At 40.0% G+C, this 17568-nt stretch overlaps 1 protein-coding gene across 10 annotated transcripts in view; it reads left to right on the plus strand.

The window, feature by feature from the left end:
• Positions 1-17568, plus strand: part of PDE10A (phosphodiesterase 10A) — a 361041-nt gene that overhangs the window by 1167 nt on the left and 342306 nt on the right. For 2 of the 10 annotated variants that reach the window (XR_002436713.1, XM_021391089.1), the window contains exon 1: positions 52-451. The exons of 6 other annotated variants lie outside the window; for them this stretch is intronic. Coding sequence is in view for 3 of the 4 variants with exons in the window: in XM_021391089.1 (XP_021246764.1) it covers positions 361-451 (91 nt within the window). In the remaining variant the exon portion in view is untranslated. Of the gene's footprint in view, positions 1-50; positions 452-17568 lie in introns of those variants that run through there. 2 more of the 10 variants (XM_021391090.1, XM_021391093.1) reach the window with 2 other exon arrangements.

Consider the following 17568-nt stretch of genomic DNA (forward strand, 5'->3'; position numbering starts at 1 on the left):
CCAATAAAAAAAGCACCACCCGTTAACATTTGGCAAAACAACAGAGGATGTCGCCTCTCCGATTTTCACCCGCACACACTCAGATGAGCGAGCGAGGAAGGGGGGGGACCCAGGCAGCCCCTCTAGATGTGGGGCTGCATTGATGGGATTGTGATTTGTAGGATTTCTCCACTTAGTCCCTGCCTCCTACTTGCTCTCCAGCCACTCCAAAGTCTCTTCCCCTCTCTTTAAGCAGCGATTTCTTTCAATCTCTCTCTCTCCCTTCCCGTGTCTCTCCCTCACACTCTCCCTCTCTCTCCACATACACTCATCTCCCCGGAGAGAGAGAGAGGAGAAACTCCACTCCCAAACACCGACCAGATGTCGAAGAAACGCAAAGCCCTGGAGGGTGGTGGAGCCCGGCTCCCCCCCGAGGACCCCAGAGCCTGCTTTGGGGCCGGCGAGGAGCAAGGTAGGGCGGCGGAGGCCTGCAGGTGGCCGGGCGGTGGGCAGCCGGGAGCCTCCCGTGGCCCAGCAACGCTGGGCACCTAGGCCAGCCTGCTGCCTCAAAGGGCTGGCATCAGCAGGGCTGTAACCTGTACCCACACTGACCTCCGAGAGGGCTGAGGGGAAGGGGAGAGGAAGGGGCAGGGTGGGGAGCAGAGGGAGCGGCGGGGCTGCTGGCGGTCAGGCTGCCCTCCTGCTGCTGTTTGTCGCCAGCGTTGGTATTGCCTCATTGATCTGCTGCTCGTCTAAATCTCTGCTTACAGGGCATTCTGAGCTATGGCAGCCAGAGATCTGTAGGCACCTATATATACATTGTGATTTTGCGTGGGTCTGGTTTCCTTTGGTGAGCCCCCATCCCTGGTGTGATATCGGTTGCGTCATGTTGAGGCTTCACATGCTGCACTTGCAGCGCACTTTGCAGCCAGCTGAAGTTGGTTTTTCCATAGCCTTGGTGCTCTGCTGCAATTTTTGAGCTCCAAGAATTTGTGGTGAAAGCTGCTTGGTACTTTTTGACAAGATAGTATCAATGTGGAAGCCGGGCGGTGTAAAATCAGCTATGCACGCAAGCGTGAGGGAGTTCTGCAGCCAAATTCCTCGTTGTTTAGCCGGCCCCATAGTTCTCGTCCTTTATGTATGTTTTGACCGAGCGGGCCCAGACGAACTAAGCTGAGCCTCGGTGCTCTGGGGTTGTGGCTGTAGTGCAGAGGAGAGAGGAAAATGCTGGCTGAATTTAGAACAGTATTTCAGGCTGTTGCAAGTGGCTCAGGAGACTATGATGGGATCTGACTGGGCATGTGGTGGGTTCAGATGGCAATGTAAATGTGTCTCTTTTCTGTGTTTGCGTTCAGAAACACTGTGCTTTTGTCCGAGAAGGTGTAAAGCTGGGCAGAGAGCAGACAGGGATGGAATGAGTGTGTTCTCCATCATGGAGTCAGTGGCCCTTTTTGTGAGGGATGTGAGGGATCATAATACCACAAGTCACCCAGATCGTGGAATTCACTCACCTCCATGGATGTTTTTGCTTTCTGCAGTGAAATATCTCCAGTACAGTGACTGGTGTGCTCTTTTGGTTTCATTAGAAAGGAGCACTTGTAGTGATTCACCATCACTTTCAGAAGATATCGGTTAGGGTTTATGTGGTTGTTGGTTTTAAATTGCTTGGCTCTCCAACAAGAAAATAAGATTCTTGTTCCTATTTTCTTACCGTTCGACTGCTTAAGACCAATCTTGATATTTGAGGGACATTTTTAGATGCTGTGAATGACTTTATTTGCATGACAGCATTTGATGTTTTTTGCAATGTGGAATTTTGCTGTTACTAACCTGGAAAATCTTACCTCTTTGTCAGCAATAGATGAGGTTAAACACAGAAATGGCATTCAGCAGAGATCTGGAAGTTGGCTGTAGGTTACATGTAATTTTAATTTAAATGTATGCCATTACTGGGTGCAGGAACACCTTGCAGATTATTGTGATGTAGAAGTCTGTGTCTGGTTTTTCCTTTTTTTTTTTTTTTTCTTTTTTTTTGGTCTATTTTTTTTTTTAACTCCACAATAGTATTTCCAATAACACTTCTGGTTATGTAATGAGAAACAGAAAACAAATATAACTTTAAAATAGGCTTTTTTTTCCTTTGATTTCACTGTGCACAAAGCAAATGAAATGGAAATTGAAAAAAATATTTAGTAAAGCATTGATGTGTCCATAAAGAGAGTAAATAAGGTATCATTTTCCTTGTGAGGGGACACAACATATTTTGTAAATCAAAGTGATTGAAAACCTGCTCTGTACCTGGGTAATCCTGGCTTATGTAGTCTTTGGCGCAGTAAATGGTGAAATTTAATCTAAAACTTAGTGGTTTTATTTCTGAGCTCAAAATTATTTTTATGAACTTTTCTTCTGTGTATTTTTTCCCTTCTGTTTTGCAGGAAGGAATGTTGCTTGTTAATTACATTGTCCGTGTGGCTACGTAATTGCAGAAACCATTAAGAATGTGCAGTGTATCACAATGTTGTAGTGAGTGTGTTTGTGTGTGAGATGGTGGATGTGAAGCTTTCTTAAGGCATGAGATGCACAGGTAATCTTTTGGATTAATCTGAAGTATTTCACCATAAAGCACCGAGTTCTTGCAGTAGGTTTACTACCTCTGTAGAGAGACACACTTTCTAGTTTGGAGTGAGAGTGTGTAATATTTGCCCAGAAGAATGGAAAAGCCATGTAACTGCTGGGTTTTAGCATTAAAACGTGTGTGTACTGGGAGTAGGGAGGCGGGGAAGGGGAAATGGGCATTAGTAAACGAAGGGAAGAAAAATAGAGAGCTCAGATTTCTGGAGGCTGCCAAATCCTGTATTCCTGCAGAAGTTGAATGCAGAAGCTCTGCTGTCCTCAGCTAATGAGGTGACTTCTTCCAGTGACAGATGTGTGAGACAGAGAGGGCCTGGATCCGGGTCTGCCATCTTAAGTCTCTGTGTCGCCTGGTCAGTTAGGGGCATACATTGCCAACAAGCAAATCATTGTTTCTTTTGAGGGTCTGCATTTGTGTTTTTAAATCTTAAGAGGCTGCGTACTAATTCTTAGCTGCTTCAGACTCAGTTGGGTATGTGGCCAACTGAAGTGTGTGCTTGCAGTTTCATTCAGACCTTGTTTATCCTCCGTTGGCAAAGCTGTGGGTGGACAGACACTATGTAGGCCACGATACAGATTCTTTTGAACTTCACTGGTGTGATTTTGTTTTTATTCTTCTTCAAAGTATTTTATGAAGGGCTCAGTAGTAACCTCGTCTGGTATAATAGGCTGTGATCCAATGGATGCTAAATGATTCAAACCTCCCTGGTTTGGAGGGGAGGTAAGGAATGAGACTGTTCAGCATCCCCCAGCTTCTCAACAGTGAGAGCCTGAGCCTGTGTATCTTACTCACTGCACTTCACTGTGTCACCTTTTTTAGAGGTGAGCTCATATCTGTAGTCTGCAGAGATAGTGGCATTTCCAGGGAGAATTCAGATTTTATGTGGGCTGAATTTGCACTCAGAGGTGCCCCTTTCTTTCTAATGACCACGCATGCAGTCTAGGGCAACTGTACGGGTTTACTTGTACCTGTCTAAATTGCAGAATTTCCAGCAGAATGGATAAGGTCTGACCAGGCATGGTCATTCGGTGTGTTAGCGTCATCTTGTTAGTGATACCCAGCACTGAGAAGGTGGGATTCATCTATTGAAATATTGCTCTCTGGACTCCCTTTTATTGTCAGGAAGCAGAACATTTCTAGGGTGTAATTCATCTCTTCCCAAAGTGGAAATCTATGTTTAGTCAGCAGAATCACATCTGAGAAGTGCTGTTTTTTTGAATACAAAGGCACTCCAAACATCTAGCATAGATGTAGACAGCTTTATTTCAGCAGATGACTCCTGCCTTTTGACCAGTTCTTTCTGGTTTCAGTGCCAGATAAATGACAAAGGTATTTTTCAGCTGCATTTGAAGCAGAGGTCTTCCCTTTTGCGATAAGCCCCTTGCTCAACATACTGGCACAAAAAACAAATCAAAGGAAGAATCTCATTTTCTGTGAATCCCTATTTTCTGTGAATGTGTTGAAAGCTAGTCTGGAAGATGCAAAAATGGAGAGTGTTGATTTGAAAAATCAACAAAATATGGCCACATCTCAGGATGTGTCACCATCCTGAATGCTCACCATTATCCAGCAGTTTCTGGATACAGAAAGAGGAATACAATATTTTGGACATTTTCTTGCAGAGATTTTTGAGTATGGTGGATTCAGGGAAGGAAGAACCTCTAAATTCTCATTAGGCTGCTCTTTCTGAATTTGGATTCTGTATGAAGATTAATAAATACATTTCTCCTTCCATCTCTCACGTGGTTCAGTTTTTGATAGTGCTGAATGATCTCAATTGCCATAAAGGTGAGTGATAGTTGGGGTTCTTCTGTACTACATAAAACTGGTCTCCAAAGAGGAAACTGTTGCAAAACTCTTCTAGAGGCAAAGTTGAACTCCTACAAACACCTCTGCCCAAGAGTAACTTTTAATATATTATTAATTTCTTTGAATTCAGTGTGACCAGCCAGATGCATAAATGTTAATCATGTACCTAAGGAAGTGCTTGCATGATTTTGAAGGTCTCAGTTATTATTAAGGAAAGCCCTCTAGAGGGTCACTTCTACACAAAGGATACTTCCCTAATAATTACTAGGGTGAGCAGTTAACACCAAATATATTCTCTGACTAGTTCTAGATGATCTGTGAGAGTGTTTGACATTCATGTTTGTTTTGAATTTTGTCTGGTATAAAGCTATTGATTATTATTCAGTCTTAATTTGAGATCATCAGACATAGAATTGTGAGTTCTCTCATTTTATTCAAGGCTTGCACTGAAGTAATGGAAATCGGAACCCAAATACTTCATTGCAATTCCTCCCTTACCCCCACACTCTGTCTTCATCAATGCAGTTACAATCTTTACTCCATTTGTGGTTTTATCATGTATTGGACTATTAGGATTCCTCTGAGCTCTGCACATTCTTGTTCTTCACATTTCTGTGACGCAGGTGGAAAAGCAAAGCAGTTCTTCCCTTGTGAATGCAATTTGAGGCTTCAGTTTCTCTTGTACTTCTCCATGCTCTGTGTTCTGGTCACTCTTTTCTTTCCATCTGCTTTTGATCCGTGAAATAAACAAGCCCAGTGTATCTCTGCATACCACTGTGGAATATCAGTCTACTTGGAGCTAAAACATTTAGCAACAGAAGATTATGCATTTGTGAGGTCGTGGGTAAGAGAAGGGATTTATTGTACAGATTTTTTATTTTATTTTATTTTGGTGCCAGTATTGTAATACACAGAAGGAAAAAAAAATCACTTTGACTTTGTTCAGGAAAGAAAGAAAAAAGGGGGAAAAAAAAGGAGGGAGGTGGGGCAAAATAAATGTAGCAAGAGCTTTCTAAGGGCTTTGTTACGGGGAAAAAAACTTGTGCTTTCCAAAGCTGATTAGCTCAATGGTTACTGATAGTTTCTCGCATTAGATTTTGATTTTTCATCTCTTTGTCCTGAGACAGTCAAGAATTTGCCTTCCAGATGCTGTAGAAGGATAGATGGGGTCTAACTTTTAGTTTCAGATGATCAAATACAACATGCTGAAAGGGAAGACAGTTTTACAAACCCACTTCAAAGTACGTGCAGCTGCAAAATGAGAGTGCTGGAAAGATGTTAAGCTAAGGAAAACTCAAAGTGGTTGGAAAGAGAGAGCATGGACAAGTTATATGCTGTGAAATAACATTGTAAGCCCTAGAAAAAAATATCTTCTTCATTTTGTTGCTGACTTGCCTTCCCATCCACTATTTCATAAAAGTGGTTGAGGAGCTTTTCTGTTTCCATTTGCATTTGTTTCAGAAGGATATACAAATGTGTGCCTAGGTGTAAGTTTGTGAACTCTGCTTTAAGTAAAATACAAAGGCTTATGCGTAAGCATTTTTCTGAGTTGGTGTTTCTGTGTAGGAGAGGATGCGTTCTGTCCAGCAATACACTGTTGCATAGCACGTCTAAGTCTTTCGCTGCTGCTAGCAAGAGGTGAGGTCACTATCTGCATTGTAGCAGAAAAACAAAAAGCTATCCTGTCTGACCTCATGAAGCAGAGCCATGGGGAAAATGGTGAAATTTTAAGTACTTGACACAGTTACTTTGGTTGGAAAGTGTGACTTGGAGTGAATTACTGACTTGCCCTAAAAATAGATTTATCCAAACATTTAAAAAAATGGAGATGACTTTTTAATTGTTAGTGGGTATTTGATATTTCAACTATGTTGGTCATGAAACATGTATGGTAATTCTATAAAAATGCTGAGTTAGGAACTGAAGTTTCAGTGAAGTCTCCTGAGTGTACAAGTGACTTGAGAATGGGGCTTTGATTAAATAACCAGAGTTTCTTGGAAAACTGTCGCTTGAAGCTTTGTGATGAGACTCTTCTCACAGCTCCATGAAGTTGTAGGATAATTCTTGTGATGATGATGCTGCAGCCCTATTTCCATCTGGCTGTGTGTGCAAGATGTTTGCTAGTCCATTCCTCCTTCCTGGCCCCAACCCCCAGTGATATTCCAGTCTACCAGTATTAGGTTGAGGTAGCAATCACTGTTAGAGGTAATGAAGTGGCGCCGTCGGCTGAGTCCATGCCTGCTGGTTGCTGCCTCCCTGCCCTAGTCACTGGAGGGAGAGCAGCATACTAAAAGAACTTCTAGTGAGCTGTCACACTGACTGCAGAGGGAGCCTGGGTATGGAAACTGGGCCTGGTCTTTGGAGAGCCAGGCCCTCGTCTGACCTCCACTGCTCCCTTGGTTCATAGTGATGCTGCCTGGGCAATAGAGGCCCTCACTGACAAAGAAGGGCTCTTGACTTAGAATACCTTCTAAAACTTGCAGAAAAGTCTAAATAGCACCAGCATTCATAAAGGCAGCAGGATTAAAAAGAAAGTGAAATTGAGAATATGTGGATAAACTTTTAAATAAATCGATGTAAAAAGCTAGCAGCTTTCCTTTGATTTCTGGTAGAATGAAAATCTATATGAATCTCCCTGGATTTACTGATTTTGTGTTGTTTTACATTCATTTTCCTTAGCAATTCTCCTCTTAAAAATAATAATAATTATTATTATTAAAAAAAAAAACTTTTTTCCCTTTTCTGGTCAGTGAAGGGAAGCATATCTACCCTTACTTTTAACGTAAGAGAGAGAGCGCCTGTCTCCCTTATCACAGCATTCAACTTTACCTAATGGCACAGTATTACCAGAAGGCTGCATTATATTGGTTTATCACCACCTTGCCATTTCTTTTGCACGCATCTGAGTCAGGTGCTTCTGTATGCGAAAGGAGAAGAGTTGCGTAGGCAACATTATTATCAATAATATGCAAAAGCAGAGGCTCTAATGATCACTGATGAAGCACTAATTTATTAACAAAGCTGCTTTGTGCTTTCCTCGTGTGACCTTAAAGTTTTTGTACTCTTTGGGCATAATCATGTTTTCACGTTACTAGTGATAATGCAGAAATTTTGGCAACTCAGTGAGCAACAGTTGTAGCTTTATGCTGGAAGAGGAGAAAAGGGACACTGTCTGGGTTTGATGGGCTAGAATACATTAGGTTTGCGTATTTATTATTTCAGTCACAATGTGATGGCTAATAATGTTGACATTTAAGGAGTGCCCACACATTGGGCTATTGAGCTTGTGTTTCTAAGCTCATTCCCAATATGTCTGCTAACATGTGGAAAAAGCAACTGCATTTTGTGTGTCAAGCTGTATTCAAGCCATCCACACTGTATTTTAGTCAAGTAGTGTATCTCAGCTGAGGGTTAGTTGGTAGTAGACTGATTCATACATAGTTTTTCAGTTATTGTTGGGCCCAGACAGGAGAATTAAAAATAAAAATCAGTTCCATAAAGATCAGAGGTGGAGGAGTCATACATGACAGCAATGTGAAATAATAACAATTAATAAATAAATGAGAGAGGAAAAAAAGTAACTCTCAGATTATTATTGGAAGTCACTAATAGATGGCCAGTCTTCAAGGGAAAGCTTACTTAAAGATTAAGCTGCAAAAGTGATGAAGCAAGGATTTCAGGGCATCTGGAGATGGCACCCTCCCCATTTGTATGGGCTAAATGTCAGAAGAGCACTACCTTCAAGAATAGCCCTTCTAATATTTTTTTTTTTTTACAATATTGTCTTAATCTGTACATAGCTGTTAGGTTAGCATAACAAAGTCTTAGTAACGTCTATGTAAGATAAACTATATAACTGTTCTGTCTGTGATCAGGTTAGTTTTCTAGACTTCGTCTGCGGAAGGTCCTGACTTAAGTTTCATTTTTTAACCTTAATTCAGCTGCAGTGTCCTTCTGTTGTATTTCTTTTATCTCAACTACAGCCAAGATGAGCTTATGCCATCTATAGTTATTGTTCAGGCTTTGCAGATCTGCCCTATATGTGGTTTATCTCTTTCTAACGTTATACTTACTAACTACAATTTGCAAATACATAAGATTAGATGGTAGATCTCCCTTGTTACTGCCCATGCAAGTTCTCCAGCTGTCTTTGGGAAGAAAATTTAAATAAGTTACAGTTGGTTTCAGCTTTTAGTGATATTGGCAGGAGCAGGAGTAGAAGCACTCACAAGCAGAGGCTGTTAAGAGGCAGCGGAGTGACCCTCCTCCTGCTTTTCAGTTTTTATTTGCCACCTCCAGACAATATAAGACTGTGAGTGCTTCTAGACTGTTCCAAAACCAAGTCACAAAAGGGCTCAGCATTGCATCATGGTTTATCCAGGAACTGGTAACTAGCAGGTGAACGTGCCCACAGGGCATGAGAAGTGTCCTCAGTTGCACAGACGAAGCTATGTTCAGTGCTCTGCCACTCTTCCTTATTGTAAGGAATGTTTGGCTTCTTATCATGTTGTTACTTCTTGAAAATACAAGAAATGTTGTAAGGGCCAACTTTTGCATTGGATAGCACAAGGCCCCCTCCTTCAGTGTTTTGGAGATGTTGGTGGATTTTTTTGTTTTGTTTCGTTTCCTTTACAGTATGTAAAGAACTGCAACATTTTATTGCTAAGGGATTTCTAAGTCCAGAAGACAGTGCTGTGGCCTGCACAGGGTTTTAAGTCAAAACTTATAATTTGCATTGGTTTCTGGTGATGGTACCTGAAGCTATCTGATTCAGATAGGAACTTCTGAAGAAAACTATCTGGACATTCATCATTATTACACCACTTGTGCTTTGGATTGGTTAGCCAATAGTACATGCTATACTACTATTTTACTTTAGCATGAGGATGTTTGAAATTATTTGGGGTTTTACTGCAGTTTGTAAGAACCACGTGCTGAGATTCAAGCAGGGAGTTGAAGATGTGCATGAGATGCAGGCATTTGATTAGGTGGAAAACCTACAGCTAGCTCATCAGTAATGGTGGCACACAGATGTAGAACTACACAGGAAGACGGCTGTGACCTACCCACACACCTTTGTCTCTCACATTTTAGGGAAGAGACCCACTACTGTTTGTCTGCGTAGGTGGAGAGAAAGCTACAAATAGTCATCTTTTCTCTACCTTGTGAAATACAAAATAATGGTTTTGTCCAGTGGTAGCCAGTATTTATAAAGAAACCTAAATGTACACGGCCACTAAGGCTGCATATGCAGCTTTGGAAGGGTTTTCATTAAGATGTGAAGCTGCTAAATCCAAAGAGCTATTGAATTAGCACCAGAAAGAGACTGATGTAGTTAGGCATATACATACACATTGTATTGTATGTATTGAATCCTTCTGTTGGGTTTAGAAAGGCCTAAACAACTAGATGATCTTTTAACTGTGCCTTTGCAACAAAAGATGCAGCTTCTTATGGGGTGACCTAGACAGATTGCATTTATTCTGTAACTACAATCCGGGCCTTGGGTGTCAGTGTTCCTGAGATTTTCCTTGGTGGAACAAAGTGTTCCCACCTTCTTGTACCACTTCCAGGTAAACAGAGATTAATTAGGAATTTACTGTGCTTTACTGGTTTTTAGAGGCAGATGTGCAGCACTTTTAGACTTTTTTAGTTATTAAAAAATGATAGACCAGTCATTTTTGGCTGGGGAAACCGCAGAATAAGCACCGCTAATCCTAAAGCATTGTATATTTTTAATTTGTGATTATAATAGGCTATGAATGAGAGAGAAACAAAAAATTTAAAGCTTAACATGAAGGAATATTTAATTTTATTCAGGAAACATTTTGGCAAAATCCCCTGGATCCGCACAGAACCTACAGATTTAAGATGTCTTTGCACAGCCAGAGGCTGAGATCATGGCTGTCTAACTACAGTTGGATATTTTAATATCTGCCAAGTTTAGCCTTAAATAAATAAATGAAAAAAGCGTATGCTTCATGCTTTGTACAAACTCTTGAAACAGTTCTCACTTGAATATTCTTGAGGATAGTGACCTCCCTTTGAAGATACTGTCCTCCTGCTCAAAGTCCTTCATGGAACCAAGGAAGTAGCTGTTTAAGTGAAGCTATGAAATGCCTGAAGGTGCTTTCTGGAATCTCTTAAAATGACCCTGGTTCAAGAAATATGCCCTACTTACTGCCTAGAGTGCAGTAAAATCAGTCGCTGGAAATCTATTAGTTGTGGGCAATTGCAAGTGCGTTACCCAACATTAACCCACAAAAAGGAAAATTAATGCAGTTAAGAGTAGCTCTTGCCAGAGAAAGATGAACAAATAGGAGCAGAAGCTGAGTGGGAAGCTTCTAGCAGCAGGAGGGGGGGACTGTAAAGATCGTCTGTTCAGACATGCTTTTTTACTTCTCCCCTCTGCAATTCCCCAGGTATTTCTCTCTCTCTCTCTCTCACTCTCTCTTTTAAAGACACACATGTAAATACACCTAATAGTTACTGTGAAATCTGTAATAAGAATCAGGAGAGTGTTTTCAAGGACCACTGTGAAGAAGGGGAATGCTTTTAGAGTGAGGTCACATCCAAAGGCTGCCTCGGCTGATGACAAGCTTGTACTTGAGCACTGTATAAGCACCTTGTCTTGAGTAGTCCCTTCTCCAAAGAGCTTGCAATCTAGTAAATCTGACACCTGTATACAGGGCTATGTTTTTAAAATTGTTTGTTTCAATTTTTGTTTTTGTTGTTTCTTTTGAGTCATTGAACTCTTCCCTCTCTATTATGCAAAATGTTTTTTGTGCCATGCAGAAATGACACTGAAAAGACAACTGAGAGGTGGAAAGAAGTGAAGCAGCAGCAGGGCAGGGCAGAGTAGTAGTCCATCAAAAAGGGCAGAAAGCACGAACAAGAAAGTTCTGTCTCCTTGCTCCTACCTTCTCCTTTATTTGCTGTTTTCTAGTACCATTTCCCTTTCTCAGAAATGCCTGCCTCTGTGATACTCAGCTACATCTGTGCTTAGTGATAACATTGCTGTTCAAACGGCAGGATGGAATGGAACATGTAGGTGAGAGAAAAACATCCAAAGTCAAACAAACTGAAGCAGGGGCCAGAATGTTCTTCTTCAGAGCTTCTAAGAAAAAAAATCTGAAAAAAAAAAAAATCTCTTGCCTTGCTGTGTTATGTTCACAGTCATGGCAAAATATGTAGCGTCTTACATGGTATTTTGTAACCTTCAATGCAATGACCTCTGTTTACAAATGCAAACACACTGTCCAAGTCTTTGCTGACAAGTCATGACTCAGTTTGAATTATACAAGTTTGTTTATACAAATTCAACTGTGAAATAGGCCATGGTTCATTCTGGTATGGTAAGGTGGTCCTTTGTGCTATGTTACCACTTGAGGGTGACATGTTTTCACTGAGTTTAATATCGTCTCTTTTTACTAACCAAAAGTCATTATTTTTGAAAGTATGTAATTATATTGAACACAGAAATTCTTATTTAATCAGTCTTATTTTTAACTGTTTGAAAATACTTTTCTTCAGAATAAACTTAATATGTTTTTAGTTTTTTATTCTACTATGTCTTCCTTGTGGAACAAAAATACGAAATCATTCATTCCTAGAAACACATAATTAGTGGTATAAATAGAGATATTTGTTGTCAGTGAGCTTGTATTGTTTTAGAATGGTTGGGGCTGGTTTTTTTTTTTGTTTTTGTTTTTTTGTTTGTTTGTTTTTTTGCTGCCCAGTAAATCAAGTGGAGAGAGAACAAAATCCACAGGATAGTGGTTTGCTTTATTCTTTTTGGTGTCATTCAGGGCAATTTACCAAAGATAAGGGGCTTGGGTAAATGTTACTGAGGAGGATGCTCTAGAGAAGCATACTCTAGTAGTACTACAAGTAGTAGAAGTTTAACATTGAGTTTTGTTTAGCTAGTGGAGATCTTTGCTGTTGGTTGTGGTGGTGGGTATAAGCTGAAATTGCTTCCTTACAATAAAGACATGATTAATTGTACTCTCCCCACATTTTATTGAGTATGGAAATCCTGGAAAGATTCCAGATAGGCGGAGATGCTATGGCTTTGTTGTACAGCTCCCCAGATCATTTTTCTGGCATTTTGTCGTAGATTCTCCCTTTTTAATTTTTACCTCTAAGATGATACTCCCCAATCTTTTGCAGGATGCTGACTGTGCTTTCCTCTTCTCCAACTATTAATGCCTAATTTAGAAAACCTAAACTAGTGCTATGATAATGTACAATGTAGTGGTTTTCCTTAGCCATTTTCTTCCATCCTCCAGATGTCTCTGGAGTACCACAGGATACAGAAAGTTCATTTTAAAATGAGTGCTGGGCTGGAATATATAAACTCCATAATGACTTGGATGTCAGTTGGAGGAAAATTCATGTCAGGATATCACTGGAAACTGCTGGCACAGCTCTGCTTTTCAGTAACTTTTAGTATTTTTATTTTTTTTATTTTAGTTTTTTCACATTTTATTAGAAAATAATAAGGGGCATTAAGTAACTTCTCATCTACCTTACATACTTGCATAAAAGTGAATGCCATGCTGGTGGTGTTGAAAATGCTGTTGAATTGTTCAGCTGTGATACAGAGGGTTATTAGAGAAGGAATCAGTCTGGAGCACAGTGTTTGTAAACCTCCAAAAGTTATTACTAAAGCGTCGCATAAGTTTTTAATATTTGTAATGACTTGCCTACACAATATTAATACTAGGGTGTGGTTTTTCATTTTTCTTTTTTCTTCAAGTGACTTTTTGTTCCTTTTATATAAGTGTCGAACTTTGTCTCAGAAAGCTCCGCTTATTTTTATTTAAATGATGACCAGACATAGTGGGTCTTATGCTATATCATGACCAGCCCTTTAGCAGAGGCCAGAAGCTATTAATTTCTTCAGCTGTTTTATTGGCTCAGAGAGGTTGGTAACAGCAAATACTCTCTCACAATTTGCTGAGCACAGAGTTAACTAGGCTATGCTGAACAAACCTAAATGTTTTCTTGTGCTGGCTATATGTTGTTGTAGTTACACTCGTTTTTGTTTACCTTGCCTTCTTTATCTTGCTTTCTTCTGCTTTTTCATTCTCGTAAAGAGTCTCCTAAATCCTCTTTTAAATCTGATCTGATTTGCTCACAGTTTTCTTTCTAGAGCATGAGTGACCACTATCATGACAGATTTGGTACTTGGTGAGGAGCTTGGGCTAGGAGATGACTTTTGGTGTCATTTCCATCTCATTCAGATTTGATCATCCTTCTGGTGTGTATATTCCTTATAGTGGTGTGTTGCATTTAGGCATATGCATTTTAAAATAACTTATAAAGAGGTTTGTCTGTCAAGTAGCAGAGGATGAGAAGTACCTGCTCCAAAAAAGCTACTTGGGTTATTCAGGTGGAGCAGATGATTCTTAGAGTTCAAGGATGTTTTGAAAGGAGGTGGAAAATGGTTACAAGAGTGGAGTGAGATTTTATATTTTTAGTAATATAACTTATAGTTTGCTATATTTGTTAAGTCTGAACTGTCTCTGTGGAAAAGCTACTTTTTGCCTTTTTTTCCTCTTCAAAATTTCTCAGCTCTAGTATTGGTATTGGTTAACTGCAGGACAGAACTTGTCTACGTATCAGAAGAGAAAATTTTGAATTGTGGGAATTTTTAGATATAAAATTGATAATTCTAGATCATATACTGCTATTTAGCCTTTTTTTTCCAAATCTAAGTTGAGTGCGATACTTTGAATTGGAGCATATATAGAACGAAGATTTTATTTCTGTAACCAATGTTGTCCTTGCTGACAAGGTACCGAATATGGTACGTGACATGAAGCCACATCATTACATAGTGAAAATCGTCAAAATTAGAGGTATTGCACTGGCCTGTGCAAATGGGCTCTGCTCAACAACTCCAGACCAACAATTTGATGGTGCTTGGATAATGAGATTGGGATGAATGTTCATCCACTGTTCTCACTTTTACATGAACTGGAGAAGGACCTACTACGAATATTTCTGGTGTGAAGGTTAAGGTGACTGAGTTGACTGTGGCATGAGATTCTAAGCAACAGTTACTTGAAGAAATATTCACTTTTGAATATACTGTTTAATATTTTTTTTAAATGCTTACTGAGCATTATTTTTTCTGTCACAAACTTCTACAGCATTTGAATGTTGTCTTTTCATGGAATTTTCAAGTTTCAAACACCTTTTATGTGTTAGGAGTGTCCTTTCACTACAGGAGGCAAATTATCTGGATTATCCTTATTATGAGTGGGCTTCTTTCTTCAGCAGACATTGCAAACAACCATGCTTTCTGTTGTAGCAGTTCCACCTTCACATTATGCTGGAGGTCAGTTACTGTTTGGTACTCTGACTTTTGAATTTTCCCAGTTTTTTGTTGTTGTGGGTTTTTTGTTTTTTTTTTTTTGTCTAAAGATTTGTTATTTATTTAATTATGCCTCTAATAATGGATCGTTTCTTTTACAGTAGCTCAAACAGATGTTCTGTATCATGCTTACTGACTCTTGTTTCTTCTCTAAGTGACAGACACTTAACATAAACAACACCTTCCTCCTTGGAAAATTGTCTGGATTGTGGGGCAGGAGGAGGGGAGCTTTTTTGCGGTTGTGTTGTTTGTTTGTTTATAAATAAAGTGGACATTTGAGGCATGTCTTCTGTTATATTTACTGGAACTATCTGCTGGAGGAGGACTGTCACTGATTAAAGCACTGAGTTGTGACTCCTTTAACAGAGAAGATGGCCTCTTTATGTAGTTCCCTTTGTGTTTTCATGAAGAATTCACAGAGGTAGGTTCTGTCAGTAGCTACTGCAGGAAAAGCATTGAACTAGATACTTTCCAATTTGTGTCGTTTAGGTTTTTCTTATATCTGAAGAAGAGGAAAAAAAACAGTCTGAGAAACGTCTTTTAGCTGTGGTGTCCCTGTTCATTGCAGGGGAGTTGGACTAGATGACTCTCAGAGGTCCCTTCCTACTCTGAGGATTCTGTGATTCTATGATTCTATGAAATGTTTGGTAGTGTTTCCTGGAAGGCTCACTGAGTGCCCAAGTGTTGGGTAGGAGGCTTGAGTTTCGTTTGTTCCAACAAAAAGCCAAGAGCAAAGTTTTAGACATTTACCCTCGCAAATTAGAAGCAATGTTTTCCCTTGCTTTTTACTAACAGTGTTGCCCACTCACCTGCATTTTTTTAGGCTGAAGCCAAAGAACACAGCAGCCTTTACAAGTGATCTCTCCACCTGCAGCAATCTGTTCCACTGCAAACAGCTCAGTTTTGGCCTTATATGTTGGAAGCATGTCAACACAATTTGTCAATGGAAGCTTTTTGGATGTTGCAAGTAAGGAAGTGATCAGACGGGATTTGGGGATTTTGCCACTGCCAAACCATTTTTCATTTCCTGATAGCTTTCTGTGGTGCAGTTCTTGAAGATATCTTTCCTTTCTGAGAAAACTCAGAGTGAATGTTTATTACAGTCGGCTATTGAAAAAGTCTCAACTAAAGGGTCCTCTATATCATGGAATGATATTTCTTTCATTTGCTGCTTACAGTCCTCATATAATTTCTTTCACCAGTAGTTTTAATAGTCCTTGTTACTTGTGCAGTTTTTCTGCCTCAGTGTGTTCTTTGTGCCCTAGCAGAAACTAACTACAGTTAGGTGATATGAGTTGTGTGGTGTGAATTTTGGAAGAAGTACGATACTGCAGAAGAAAAGGCATCTCCGATTTCACTAAGTTACAGAAGTCACAGAGAAGACAGGTTTATCTTCTCTGTCCTGGAATCTGCTCATACCACTGCGTACAGCTCTTGCTATGTACTGCAGCCAGCCACTCGCTTCTAGGGGCTTTGCTTTCAGCAAAGTCTGATACACAGAGTTCTCTGATGCTTCTTGTGTTTCATCTTGCCTGAAAAGTTTGTAGTAATATGCAGGCTCATCACTAGTCCTGATGGAAATGTGTGCTTCCCATACTGTTGAATGACAGTTTTCCCAGTGGGCTCTTTTTCTCATTATTAAAATGACTTGGTTGCCTGAAGGGACCCTGACTTTGGCATTGATTCCTCAAAGGGGAACATGCACTCCTTTCCCAAATCTTCTTGGGATCCTAGACTGTTATAAATCACAGCCATGGTTGGTGCCATCATGCCCAGTCCTGTACATACACAGGCCTCATAACAGTTCTTTCCTCAGAGAGTTTACAGATGGAAACAAAAAAAAACTGAAAAATATGAATGTTTAAGTAAAAGTACCTTCTGGATGTGTGCAGGACCCAGTCAAAATGCTGAGGACTTAATTCTCTGGAGAAGAAAGCACTAAAATATCTGTTGTTGGTTACTTTTTAGATTTTACTTTTAGAGTGGGCCTGGTCTACTATATGCCAAGCAGAAACTCTGTAGCTTTTAGACCACAATCTGGAGACTTCTCAGTGTTTGAGATACTGAGGGTTGCATTCCTCTTTTACCTCCAGGTACAAATTTGCACCATTCCTTCAGGACTAGCATAAATTCCTGTAGGGCACTGTGACCACCAGTATGATAAGCAACATCTCTGGTACAAAGTGTAGATGTGGGCTTCTGTTCTGCATCTGGTGAAAGAAAGAAGTAATATAAAGTGATGTTTAAGCCGGAGAGGTCTTTCATAAACGTTTTTGTGAGTAATAGCAACCTTCTGCCCTGCTTGAGGAGAGAGTGTACTATAACATTTCCTTAAGTGCAAAAAGTGCATAAGCCTCACTTTTGATTCTGTACCTCCAAAATCCAGCATGCTGCCTTCACCAGGACTTTTGAGGGCCTAACAACACAGCGGTCTTTAATTCAGTTTTTTTGTTTTGTTTTGGCTGACCTGTCTTTTACAAACTGGAACCTAAGCTTTTAGGGCTCTCTTAGACTCTCCTTAGGCCGCATTTTGAGAAGTTTGCCCCAAATGTTAAAACTGCCCTTTTCCTTTTTTTACCTATGAAATGCAAGTATCTTCAGTCAAGGTTTTGAAGTTTAGGTCTCTTTATGTTCCTCCCATAAAAGATTACTAGATTTATTTTAAAGATTTTTTTTCTCCTTCTACTCATTTGCCCAAGCATTCATCAGTTAAAGAATAGCATGAAGTTATTAACCAAGAGGGAAAACTGTGGTGCCTGCTGATCTC

Source organism: Numida meleagris, chromosome 3 (assembly GCF_002078875.1).
Source record: "Numida meleagris isolate 19003 breed g44 Domestic line chromosome 3, NumMel1.0, whole genome shotgun sequence".
Lineage (NCBI taxonomy): Eukaryota > Metazoa > Chordata > Aves > Galliformes > Numididae > Numida > Numida meleagris.